Source organism: Salvelinus sp. IW2-2015, unplaced genomic scaffold, assembly GCF_002910315.2.
Source record: "Salvelinus sp. IW2-2015 unplaced genomic scaffold, ASM291031v2 Un_scaffold16399, whole genome shotgun sequence".
Classification (NCBI taxonomy): domain Eukaryota; kingdom Metazoa; phylum Chordata; class Actinopteri; order Salmoniformes; family Salmonidae; genus Salvelinus; species Salvelinus sp. IW2-2015.
In genome coordinates, this window is record NW_019957568.1 from 1 (window position 1) to 13,566 (window position 13,566).

Below are 13,566 nucleotides of genomic sequence, written 5' to 3' on the forward strand. Positions count from 1 at the left end.
CTCTCTCTCTCTTTCTTCTGTTGATAGTGTTTCCTCCTTTCTGTGGTCTCATGAGGCATGAACAGGAGTGCCTACCATTCACATGACAGTGGATTAAACCTGGATATGTGTGCGTCCAAAATAGCACCCTATTCCCTATATAGTGCACTTCTTTTGACGAGAGTCCTATGGGCCTTGGTCGAAAGTAGTGCACTATATAGGGAATATGTGCCATTTGGGACACAATTTATGTGCTGAATACGTGGCTTTATTATGTGCACAGAACTGCATGCTGGGATTGGACCAGGATCAAGTATGGATTGGCTCCCAGGATTCCATCATTTACATAATTGACACTCGCAGCATGTCCTGCAATAAGCAGCTGACAGAYCACAGGCATGAGGTTATGGACTTTGCCCTGGAGGAGAGTGACAAGATGAGGTAAAATGTTACACATATAGTTCTGTATGTCTGTGTACCACAGGGCACCCTATTCCCTATATACTGTAGGGCACTCTTTCATGCTACAGTCACTTCACCCTCACAAACTGTTAACCCATGTGTGATGCTCAGGATTCTATGTTGAAGGAAGGATCATGTGTTAGAACTGCCTGTTCAAATGACCAATGCACCTATTGCAGAAAGTAGTTCTAACTGTCCTCACCCCAGTATCATTTTGCAAGGCTCTTAGAACATGGAGTGTTCAGTATTCTGATGTCTATTTCCAACCAGCAGATGGCAGCAGTGTACTTAAACTACACTTTACTTTGCCCTCAGTGAATCATCAGTAGTTAGACCACAATCAGGCTTCTACATGGTGCTTGTTTTAATCCAACTGTCCTCTCCTCCCTCCCAGCCAGACATACTCCTGTAGTGCCGATGGAACAGTCATTCTGTGGGACCTCTCAACGCTAAAAGTGAAAAAGCAGTTTCAACTGGCCTGTGATTGGCTTATGTCCATTCAGCTCTTCAATGGAACACTGTGGTGCTGTAAGTAAACTCACTCAGTCATAGTTGTACTCTAACTCTATATTATTATTAGATTCTTTATATACTCCTATGTATTGTATACCCTGCCAATGATCAATTAACAAAGTGTGTCAACTGACCACAAGATAACATGCTAACAACAGCAAGCATCTGGACATAAACTTTTGTTTGTTTTGTTCCCATCTATTGTAATGTTGACTAGGTGCCAGAGACGGCATCATTGAACTGAGGAAGGACGGAACCCCACATCGTAAGATGACACTTCCTGAGGATCTACGGAGCATGCCCACTGAGTTCAGCAGCCTCATCCTCTTCGTAGAGGTAGTAGGCCCATGTTCCCTTCATCTTAGAGATTTCACTGAACCAAGATCTTTATCTCATGCTAGACTTTCACCTTGGAGATTTCACTGAACCAAGATCTTTATCTCATGCTAGGCCTTCACCGTGGTCTCCAAGTGGCCTCAATAATCAAGCCAGACACTATGTATTTTTGCAGCCTTCCAACAGTCAGTTTGRTTGTAATGGGTGTCATGAGCTGATGGCTAAACCAGTCCACTGTGTGTTTCTTTCAGAGGGGCCAGTTGTGGACGAGCTGTTCTGATTCTGACGAGCTCTGTCTCTGGCACTGTAAAGACCTGACCAAGCCTTTCCTGAGGGTGCAGCTGCAGAACTGTACAGGGGTCAACTGTATGATCAAGGTTAAGAATCAGGTGAGAAAATAATGGTCTCAGTTGGATGTTCCCACCTGCTGTTCTTTGCATGTTTTGCTGGTAACACTTTATTGGAAGGGTACCAACATAATAACCTCTTTAACACGTTACTATTAACACATACAAAACACATTCATAGGATTCTGTCAACAACAGTCTTTCTCAGGTGTTGCAATTTCTACAAAAGCTTGTAAAGTAGCAGTTAAAATAGTACAGTACTTAGAAATGATACCATACATTCCACCCTCCCATCATTATTTTATCTTCTTTCTCATAGTAACGATCAGAGTGTCCAGAGCGAACGCTGATTTCTATTTCGGTAGTAAATGTCACAGTACAACTGCAAATCCTCAACAAGCATTGTTTGTCTCCTCCCCCTCCCTCGTCCAGATCTGGGTTGGCTGCAGCGGGCCGAGCCCTGACCAATGCAGGGTGAGTGGGAAGATCTACATAGTGGACACAGAGAGCCACAGTGTAGAGAAAGAGCTGATGGCCCACACAGACAGTGTCCAGGCACTGTGCTCTGCAGAGGGCCGCTATGTACTCAGCGGCTCCGCCTGCCAGGATGGCAAAATCGCCATTTGGAAGGTTGAGTAGAGGACGAGTAGCCTGGTCCAGTATCTGTCCAGTATCTGTTTGTGTGGTTTTGCCAACTCTTTTAAGTGAATAAAATGTTTGGCACAACAATGACAGGAGTTTCCTAAACAGCAGAAACTACCTTGTTCAAAAATCCTGGTGAGGACCCTGCTATTCCCTATATAGTACACTACTTTTGACCAGGGCCCTATAGAGAATAGGGTGCCATTAGGGACGTGGCCAGTGAGGCTCAGGGATGATCATGAAGAACCCTGTCATCCTCTMTTCTCTTTAAGTTGGGGTCTGCCTGTATATACTGGATGATGATGATGTAATAGCATTTCTCTGACTGTTTCACAACGTTTTGATTTATTTCACTAACAATATTCTGGATACACTAAATGTCTTCTTTCAGATTCATATTTCTGCCTCACCCTTGTCTTAGCTGTCACATACAATAATAAAATGATTGTACAGTTCATAAGTAAAATGATTGTACAGATTATTTTTTTTATTCTGTTATGCTGATTAATGCGGACCCAAAAGCGACTTAAAGAAACAGAGTCTTTATTCCAGCAAAAACACGACAGGGCGGAACAAGGACACAGGACAGCAAACATCAAACAAGAATCCGACAAGGACAGGAGCGGAAAACAGAGGAGAAATAGGGACTCTAATCAGAGGGCAAAATAGGGGACAGGTGGTGAAAGAGTAAATGAGGTCGTTAGGAGAATGAGAAACAGCTGGGAGCAGGAAGCGGAACGATAGAGAGAGAGAGCGGGAGAGGGAGAGAGGAGGGAGGAGAGAGAGAGAGAGAAAAGAGGGAAAGAACCTAATAAGACCAGCAGAGGGAAGCACAGGACAAGACATGAAATAAATGACAAAACATGACAGTACCCCCACTCACCGAGCGCCCTCCTGGCGCACTCGTAGGAGAACCCTGGCGGCAACGAGGAAATCATCAATCAACGAACGGTCCAGCACGTCCCGAGAATGGAACCCCAACTCCTCCCTCAGGACCGTAACTCCTCCAATCCACTAAAGTACTGGTGACACGTCCCCGGAAACGCATATCCATGATCTTCCGTACCTTGTAAATAGGTGCGCCCCTCGACAAGGACGGGGGGGGGAGGAAGACGAACCACGGGGCGCGAAGAAAAAGCTTGACACAGGAGACATGGAAGACAGGGTGGACGCGACGAAGATGTCGCGGAAGAAGCAGTCGCACAGCGACAAGGATTGACGACCTAGAGAGACACAACGGACCAATGAACCGGAGTCAACTTGCGAGAAGTCGTCGTAAGGGGAAGGTTGCGAGTGGAAAGCCACACTCTCTGACGCGACAATACCTAGGACTCCTTTTTCCTACGTTTATTGGTCTCACAGTCTGCGCCCTGTAACGGCAAGTGCAGACCTGACCCTCCTCCAGAGTGCGCTCACAACGTTGGACAAAGCTCTGAGCGACGGGAACGCTGGACTCGGCGAGCTGGGACGAGAACAGAGGAGGCTGGTACCCAAGGACTACTCTGAAACGGAGATAGCCCGGTAGCAGACGAAAGGAAGCGAGTATGAGCGTCACTCAGCCCAGGGGAGCTGTTCTGCCCAAGACGCAGGGTTTCGAAACGAAAGGCTGCGTATATGCGACCAATCGACTGATTGGCCCTTTCTGCTTGACCGTTAGATTGGGGATGAACCCGGAAGAGAGACTGACGGAAGCACCGATCAAACAGAAATACACCATCCAAACTGTGACGTGAATTGCGGACCTCTGTCTGAAACGGCGTCTAACGGGAGGCCCATGAATTCTGAACACACTCTCAATGATGATCTGTGCCGTCTCCTTAGCGGAAGCGAAGCTTAGCGAGGGGAATGAAATGTGCCGCCTTAGAGAAACCTATCGATAACCGTAAGAATCACAGTCTTCCCCGCAGACGAAGGCAGCCGTAAATAAAGTCTAAGGCGATGTGAGACCATGGTCGAGAAGGAATGGGAAGCGGTCTGAGACGACCGGCAGGAGGAGAGTTACCTGACTTAGTCTGCGCGCAGTCCGAACAAGCAGCCACGAAACGGCGCGGTCACGCTCCCTGAGTAGGCCACCAAAAACCGCTGGCGAATAGAAGCAAGCGTACCCCGAACGCGGTGGCCAGCTAACTTGCAGAGTGAGCCCACTGAAGAACAGCCAGACGGAGTAGAGACAGGAACGAACAGAAGGTTACTAGGACAAGCGCGCCGGCGACGCAGTGTGGGTGAGTGCTTGCTTTACCTGTCTCTCAATTCCCCAGACAGTCAACCCGCAACACGCCCTTCAGGGAGAATCCCCTCGGGGTCGGTAGAGCCAAGAAGAACTAAAGAGACGAGATAAGGCATCAGCGTTGTGTTCTTATTTCCGGGCGATAGGAAATCACGAACTCGAAACGAGCGAAAAAACAACGCCCAACGAGCTTGACGTGCATTAAGTCGTTGTGCGCCGAACGGATGTACTCAAGGTTCTTATGGTCAGTCCAAACGACAAAAGGACGGTCGCCCCCTCCAACCACTGTCGCCATTCGCCTATGGCTAAGCGGATGGCGAGCAGTTCGCGTTACCCACAATCATAGTTGCGTTCGCGATGGCGACAGCGATGAAAAAGTAAGCGCAAGGATGGACCTTATCGTCAGGATGGAAGCGCTGGGACAGAATGGCTTCCCACGCCACCTCTGAAGCGTCAACCTCGACAATGGAATTGTTTTAGTGACGTCAGGAGTAACAAGGATAGGGGCGATGTAAAACGCTTCTTGAGGAGATCAAAAGCTCCCTGGGCGGAACCGACCACTTAAAGCAAAGACTTTGACAGAAGTCAGAGCTGTGAGAGGGGCAGCCACTTGACCGAAATTACGATATGAAACGCCCGATAGAAATTACGAAAACCGAGAAAGCGCTGCAACCTCGACACGTGACTTAGGAACGGCCAATCCGCTGACAGCCGGACCTTAGCGGGATCCATCTGAATGCCTTCAGCGGAAATAACAGAACGAGAAATGTGACAGAGAGGAACATGAAAGGCGCACTTCTCAGCCTTCACGTAGAGACAATTCTCTAAAAGGCGCTGGAGTACACGTCGAACGTGCTGAACATGAATCTCGAAGTGACGTGTGAAAAAATCAGGATATCGTCAAGGTAACGAAAACAAAATGTTCAGCATGTCTCTCAGTACATCATTAACTAATGCCTGAAAGACAGCTGGAGCATTTTGCGGAACCGAACGGCAAAACCCGGTATTCAAAATGCCCTAACGGATGTTAAACGCTGTCTTCCACTCGTCCCCCCTCTGATGCGTACGAGATGGTAAGCGTTACGAAGGTCCAACTTAGTAAAGAACCTGGCTCCCTGCAAAATCTCGAAGCTGACGACATAAGGGGAAGCGGATAACGTTCTTAACCGTTAGTCATTCAGCCCTCGATAATCACGCAAGGGGCGCAGGTACCGTCCTTCTTCTTAACAAAGAAAAACCCGCCCGGCGGAGAGAAAAAGGACCACCACAGGTACCGGCGTCGAGAGAAACAGACAGATAATCTCGAGAGGCCTTACGTTCGGGAGCCGACCAGAGAGTATAGTCTATCCCCAGCCCAGGGAGTGGTCCCCGGAAGGAGATCAATACAACAATCATACGACCAGGTGAGGAGGAAGGGAGTTGGCTCTGGAACCGACTGAAGGACCGGTGCGCAGATCATTGATATTCCTCCGCACTTCCTGTTCAAATCACCAGGTTCCTCCTGAGTTAGAGGGACCAGAAGAAACAGGAGCGGATAGCAGACATTAAACACTTCACATGACAAGAAACGTCTCCAGGATAGATAGAATTACTATAGTCCAATTAATAGAAGGATTATGACATACAGCCAGGGATGACCAAAACAACAGTGTAAAAAGGTGAACGAAAAATCAAAAATGAAATAGTCTCACTGTGAATTACCAGATACTGTGAGGTTAAAGGTAGTGTCTTCACATCTGATACTGGGAGAGGACTACCATCTAAGGCGAACCATGGGCGTTGGGATTTCTCTTAACTGTCTGAGAGGAATGTCATGTTTCCGAGCCCATGCTTACGTATAAACCAAACCCTCAGCCCCGAGCTCTAATCAAGGCACTCAGGAAGCAGCCGAACGGTTCCCAGCGTAGATTGGACCGACAGCAGCAGGAGTTCAGCAGGATTCTTGTGGAGAGACTTGAGTCAGTTAAGCGGCTCTACCAGTAGCCCCTCCGCTTACTGATTGAGCCTCTGGCCTTTTACTGCGACATGACATGACAAAATGTCAGCAGAACCGCAATAGAGGCAAAGGCCGGTTGGTGATTCTCCGTTCCCTTCTCCTTAGTCGAGATGCGCAATACCTCCCAGCTGCATGGGCCTCAGTCCTCTGAGCCGGGGGAGGCATGGTGCAGATCGGAGAGGGGTAAACACCCGTTAACGCGAGCTCTCCTCCACGAGCTCGGTGACGAAGGATCTACCCGTCGTCTTCTACACGGATGGCGAGTTGCAATTCAAAGAGTCCACCGCTGGAAGAACCTCCCGGCGAGAAATCTCATCCTTAACCTCAGCGGTGAGTCCTCCTAGAAAAACAGCGAGCAAACGCGGCTCGTTCCAGTCACTGCCGACAGCAAGAGTGCCGAAACTTATTTAGAGGACACTCCGTTATGGATCGATACCTGACATAGGGAAGGCCAGGACCCGGAAGCCTCCTTCCCAAAACTGAACGATCAAAAACCCGTATCATCTCCTCTTAAATTCCAGTAATCGATAGAACACCTCAGCCCTTGCCTCCCAGATGGCTGTGCCCCCTACCGAGCACCGACCAGTAAGGAGTGATATATGACTGTAAGCGATCCGAAGCTCTCTCTCTTGAGTACGGTTGTTGGCTGGAGAAGAACCACAATATCACACTGGCGGAGAAAGGACGCGAACACTCAAGTGGGCTGCCCGAGTAGACAAGGTGGTTATTAACCCTAGGTCCGGAGACTTGGCAAGACCAGGAAGATCTTGGTGGCCACAGACGAAACTCTTGAAAACTGTCCCAGAGAGATCGGAGGACCTGAGCGGCCAGGGTCATCACACGGCATGACGAGCAGCAAACAATTCCTGCTCGTGTCATTGCGAAGCATTGCTCCCTGAAACTCGACGCGTGTATGCGCAGAATCCGTAGTCCGCTGGGTCCTCTATTAGTCGGATTCTTCTTGTTATGCTGGATTAATGCTGGACCCAAAAGCGCACTTAAAGAAAACAGGAGGTCTTATTCCAGGCAAAAACACGAGCAGGGACGGAACAAGGGACACAGGACAGCAAACATCAAACCAAGAATCCGACAAGGACAGGAGGCGGGAAAACAGAGGAGAAATAGGGACTCTTAATCAGAGGGCAAAATAGGGACAGGTGTGAAGATAATAGAAGGTCTTAGGAGAATGTAAACAGCTGGGAGCAGCGAAACGGAACGATAGAGAGAGAGAGCTGGGGAGAGGAGGAGAGGAGGAGGAGAGAGAGAGAGAGAAAGAAGGGAAAGAACCTAATAAGACCAGGCAGAAGGGGAAGCACAGGGACAAGACATGAAATAAATTGACATAAAATCATTGACTATATTCCTATGCTCATTCATGCAAGTCAGCCTTTTTTCATATATATAACAATTATGCACCCTTTGGTACGTCCCAAATGGTACCCTATTCCCTATAAAGTGCACTACTTTTGACCAGAGGCCGTAAGGCTATGGGCAAAATTACGCACTATTTAGGGAATAGGATGCCATTTAGTATGCCGACTGGGTCTCTGCTATGGGCCTGGCTTGCTGTGTGTTGTATATTATGCAGGGAAGCTATGAAAGGAATGTTTTGGGATGTGTCTGTTAGACAATGGAAACACAGAGTTCTCTTGCTGTGTCTGTGGTGGGTGTGAATGACATGTAATGTGAGTCTATTTAACCACAGAGAACTCAGTTGTCAAAGCATTTTTTGCATTGCAAAATAATATTATTTCTAATGTATTTAGTATTTGTAATATCAATGTTGACATTTTATGAAACATTTATGAGAAGTGTATTAGTCACATTAGTATAAGAAAATAAGGTTTTGTGAAGTACTGCCATTCTCATTGATGTAATTGTCATGTGAAAAGCTATTTCCAAGTAGAACAAGTTATGAATTTGCGTTTTGCCAGCTGAGATGGTCAGTGAGTCCACTGAACTCTCCGGCCGTTTCTACTGGTATGGTCACTACATGGTCACTACACGTCAGCCATATTGGAACTAAGGATGCAGTGCTGCTGGTCAGTGGTTACGGAGAGTAGGGCGCTAGAGCACGTGTTGTGGAGAAACCGAAACGGAGAGGAACCACACACAGCTATACGGTTAATACGGGATTGTAACACATATTTGCAGGATAGGAGACCGGTTAACGGAAATAGTTGAGGTGGATCTTCGATAGTAAAGTATACGTGAGTATAACGTGGCCTTATACATTTTTGAATGATGTGGAGGATATTAAATAACTTTAACATTAGCCAGTTAGCATAGTAAGACCCCAGTCATTGACAATGGGTTGCAGTGAGAGTTTAGCCTACTTTAATTTGCGTTTTTGGTGGAGAAAAATACGGTTTCATTTGATGGCGAAAAGGGGACTATATCCTTTATGCACATGAATATGCATGTTTCTGCAAACAGTGGTGCAGTGTCCGAATCTCTCACGCCAAGGTGCAGGTTCAGCGAACACAGAACGTCTTATTCAAATAGTGTGCAGCGAGTGGCTACATTTCGAGTGGCAACATTAGGGAAATGATACAATGTTGCTAGTTTAAAACAAAAAAGTGATTACAATATTGTTACAATGTTACAAATTGTAACAACTCTCATGGTTTGTTTGGTGAGCTCGCTACATTGTATGCCATTGCATGATATAGTTCTGTAGCCGGCTCAGCCCCAGCCATTATGCATGCAGTTGTTTAAATGACCTGAGTAAGGTATAACGCTACTTGCAGGGAGTAGGGGAAGATTAGCGGGAGACCCTAGTATCCTCTGTATTTGACACGCTGATGTAATTACACAAGTCGAAGATAGACTGTTCCTTATTCCACGTGTCTAATAACAAAAAACTGCTAAACTCCATAGGCAATTACAAGGCAACAACTATATTACGATGTAACAAAACATGTATAATATCCATAATTGTGTTAAGAGGTTCACAGATATTGAGCTTTCTTCAGTTACTGCTACAGTGCAAACAGTTGAGACTGCTCATAAACTGTAATGATTATTGTTTTGTTTTTTACAATGAGTTGCATTGATTTGTTGACTGCATATGTTTGCAGGCAAGCAGCATTATTTTATCTGCATGCCTGAATCATCTATTGTTTTGTTTGTTTCCACGATCAGTATCATTGTTGCCGCCATGCCTGCTGCTGTAACAAGTTAAAGCTAGTGTGTAAAGGGAGGAGTTTGGAAGCCAGTAGGAGGAGGGGCCAGGTGTGTTGGTAAGAGGGTGTCAGGTTATCAGCTCAGTAGCACTGACAGAAGTGATTTGCACCAGTTGGAAATACTCTTACATGTAAATAGCCTACAAATATGCAGTTCTGGAATATCCTGGGCTGCGGAAATGGAGGTACGTGTGCTATATTTATATCCATAATACAACTGACAGTTTTTGAGAAGTAGTGGTAGGCTTGTTTGGCTGAGAACTGAACGTGTGTCTGTCTCAAGAAGAGTGAGTCAGTGTGCCTGAGATAAGGGCAGGAAGTTTCTCATGTCATGGCCGTGCATGCAGTTGCATGTGAAACGTCACAGACAGGTAAACGTTGTTTGTAGCATGAACATCATGTTATTAGTGACATCAGGGATTCTTTTGTAGAGGAATCATACAGGAGTATAGAGAGCAGGAGAACCGTACAGAATGTTGTACTGAGTGTTCAACCCTCAGAAGAACCCATAGCCTACCTTGTTTGTCAATGTTACCTGATAAATTCCAGGACACCGAGGTGTACCTCAGAGAATGTGCTGCTTCAGGGCTAGTCTTCTGATATGAGTCATCTCGTCACATCTAATGGCTTGTAATAAGCAGAAATATCAGCAGTTATAATGTGGGTATGAGAATAGATGTCTATGCTTCTGCCCCTGATGATACGGGTACACACAGTGCAATATGTGCCATACACTAACTAACCCTATAGATGTGGTCYTGGTGGAGTAGGCAAAACCATGTGAATGAAACCACACAGTCAAAGACCTGGGTTTCTTTCACCTCCCATGTCCTGACAACAATAGTCAAATCAACTGTAGTCCAATCAACTGTAGTCAAATCAGCTGTAGTCAAATCAGTAGTCAAATCAATGAAGGCAAATCAGTAGTCAAATCAATGAAGGCAGAGATTGTCGACAAATGTAAGCCGAGATTTTGTTGTGTAGAAAATGTACCTTTTGATGTCGACACAGCCCCTCCAGAGGGCGATCCAGCTGTTATGTATTGCGTCACAATGTTTTGAACAAATTCCAATCTCAGGCATAGACAAGCCTTCCGTTCAATTAGATTTGAGATGATCACTGCCATTGTATGTAATTACAGATCCAGATTGATAATATGTAGATGAAGGATCAGGCTAACCTTGCAGTCTCAGTTTGCCTCAGGAACCTCAGGTCTTCAAATGCTCAACTTATCTATGTGGATTCATCGATGGAATTTGCATTAACCTGACTTGTCATGTTATTGTGTAAAAACCCAAATGTACACATTTGCCATATGTTTGTAGTTATTTCTCTGTCTCACTGTATTGTGAAGATAGGCCCTCAGTGGGGAAAAGAGGCCTACTGAGCTTGATAAACATGAACATACATWCCTTTTTAATTTGATTATTTAACCTTAATTTAACTAGGCAAGTCAGTTAACACCAAATTCTTATTCACAATGACGGCCTACCCCGGCCAAACCCTAACTTGGGCCAATTGTGCACCGCCCTATGGGACTCCCAATCACGGCCGGATGTGATACAGCCTGGAATCAAACCAGGGTCTGTAGTGACACCTCTCGCTCTGAGATGCAGTGCCTTAGACCGCTGCGCCACTCGGGATACCTACTGTACTCTACCTTGACTTTCCAGAAGGCTTTTTAAACAGCACGTATCAGGCAAAACCCAGATCAATGACAGGCACTATTCATTATGGATCCCTTTTTCAATATTAACCTTGGCAGGGTACACTCTGAGCAAAGGCTAGCGCTATCGAATACCTTGCTATCGAATACCTTGTCAAATGTATGTTGTTTTAACAGGTTTGGAGATCTGCTGTTAAATCAGCCAGCAGCGATTCAATGCCGAGTGGATGGGGAGTTGATTTGTGTTTCTGGGGGGAAAGAAATGCCTGGAAAGCCCATCAACAGTGATTTATTCAAAACAGTTATGTATAAGTGAATGTGGTATTGAGACAACAAGGCTGTCAAGTGTAAAACAATACAAGCAAGGCAAGATCTGGAAGCAAAACTTTTTATACTCTGTCAGTTAGTCTTTACTAAGAATATAGAACCATCCGTCAATAGTGTTCTTCTCAAGAAGAAGGGCGGTCCGTAGTTAAAGAACTACAGGGAATGGCCTTAGACGTATTAGTCCAATGGGAAAGTGCTTGTGGGAATGACTTTCACTAAACTGCAGTCTTAGAATAAAGGGTTCCAAAAGGGATCTTTGGCTGCTCCATGTAGAGCCCTCTGTTGAAAGGGTTCTACATGAAACCCAAAAGGGTTCTACCTGGAACCAAAAAGGGTTCTTCAAATGGTTATCCTACGGCGACATCCGAAGAAACCTTTTAGGTTCTAGATAGCACCTTTTTTTCTAAGAGTGTGTATTGCAAATAGAGGTACTCAAATAGGCTCTAACCCTCAGTGATTTATGGTGCAGCTCTCACAAGTCTACAACACACCTTAGCTTGAATAGTGAACATCTCTCTCTCTTGATGTGAGTTGGTCTTTTGTTTGAGATGGTCTCTCGAAACAGCTTTCAAAAATGAGATGATACCAATGGGTTAACCGAAGTCTGGAGCTTTTACACAATTTGACAAATGAGGAAGCTCTGGCCTCCCAGGAATCAGCGCTGAGACCACAGCATACTGTCACACCCAGCTCTTATCAAGTCACTACTGGGATGTGAAGACCAAATGACCCAACTCAATTCCTCTGAGCCCACACCTTTTGTTACAATGCTTTCTTACTCCTTTTAGTATGTGTTGCATACCGCCACCAAGTTATTTTTGTTGAACAGCAGCACACACCCACTGGGCACAGATTTGGTTGAGTTGTCAACTAACGTGTGAAATCAACAGAAAATKTCCCCATGCCATTGGATTCATTGGTTCAAATTTGGGTGAAAAAAGAATAAATTGCCTTATGTTGATGACTTCAAATTCAATCAGTTTTCCACATTGATTCAACATCACCTTGAATTACTGGGTTGGAATGATGTGGAAACAATGTTGATTCAACCAGTTTTTGCCCAGCGGTCCATGATCTCTGTGGGAACTAGAACTAGCTACCATAATCCATGACAGAAATACATACAGTATTGCGATTGGGCCTGCATTGCAGATGGCTTGTGATAGCAAACACATCCTAAACTGATATGTTGCCAGAGACAAATTTGATTATGTGATGAGCAACATAAATTATGTAAATTGCAACAACACTGACTCAATGGCATTTKTTTATTTTCTCCTAGAAAAATAACCTGAGGTTGAACTGATCATCAAGGTGGCTGCTGTCATCTCTCTCCTTGAATTTGTTATWTTTAATTTCCTGTTAATTTATAGAATGCAAACAGCTAGTGTGTGTTATTCAGTGAGACTAAAATATTTCTAAAACTGGTAGATAGAAATGTATTGAATATAACTAACATGATTGCCAATTCTACCTGACTGATAATCATGTCTGTTCTAAGCTATACATTTCTATGTGACCATTCTGTTCAGAGGATGCTGAAGTGATGTTCTGCTTGATAGGATCTAGATTAGAGGTCGACCGATTATTATTTTTCAACGCCAATACCGATTATTGGCGGACCCAAAAAAAGCCGATACCGATTAATCGGCCAATTTTTTTTTAAATATTTTTTATATATTTATATATTTATTTATTTATTTGTAATGACAATTACAACAATACTGAATGAACACTTATTTTAACTTAATATAATACATCAATAAAATCATTTTAGCCTCAAATAAATAGTGAAACATGTTCAATTTGGTTTAAATAATGCAAAAACAGTGTTGGAGAAGAAAGTGAAAGTGCAATATGTGCCATGTAAAAAAGCTAACGTTTAA

At 44.9% G+C, this 13,566-nt stretch overlaps 1 protein-coding gene and 1 long non-coding RNA gene across 2 annotated transcripts in view; both read left to right on the forward strand.

The window, feature by feature from the left end:
- The first annotated feature begins 24 nt into the window (after nt 1-24).
- On the forward strand, nt 25-2,733 carry LOC112080644 (DENN domain-containing protein 3-like). Its single transcript, XM_024146486.2, has 5 exons — nt 25-420; nt 836-969; nt 1,172-1,290; nt 1,542-1,679; nt 2,070-2,733. Exons 1-5 carry the CDS (start codon nt 206-208, stop codon nt 2,274-2,276), a joined length of 813 nt encoding a protein of 270 aa, XP_024002254.1. The 5' UTR covers nt 25-205; the 3' UTR covers nt 2,277-2,733.
- A 5,841-nt stretch (nt 2,734-8,574) lies between these two features.
- LOC139027447 (uncharacterized) overlaps nt 8,575-13,566 on the forward strand; it is a 33,181-nt gene continuing 28,189 nt past the window's right edge. The window contains exon 1 of the long non-coding RNA XR_011479529.1: nt 8,575-9,872. This is a non-coding gene — a long non-coding RNA (uncharacterized lncRNA). The remainder of the gene's footprint in view (nt 9,873-13,566) is intronic.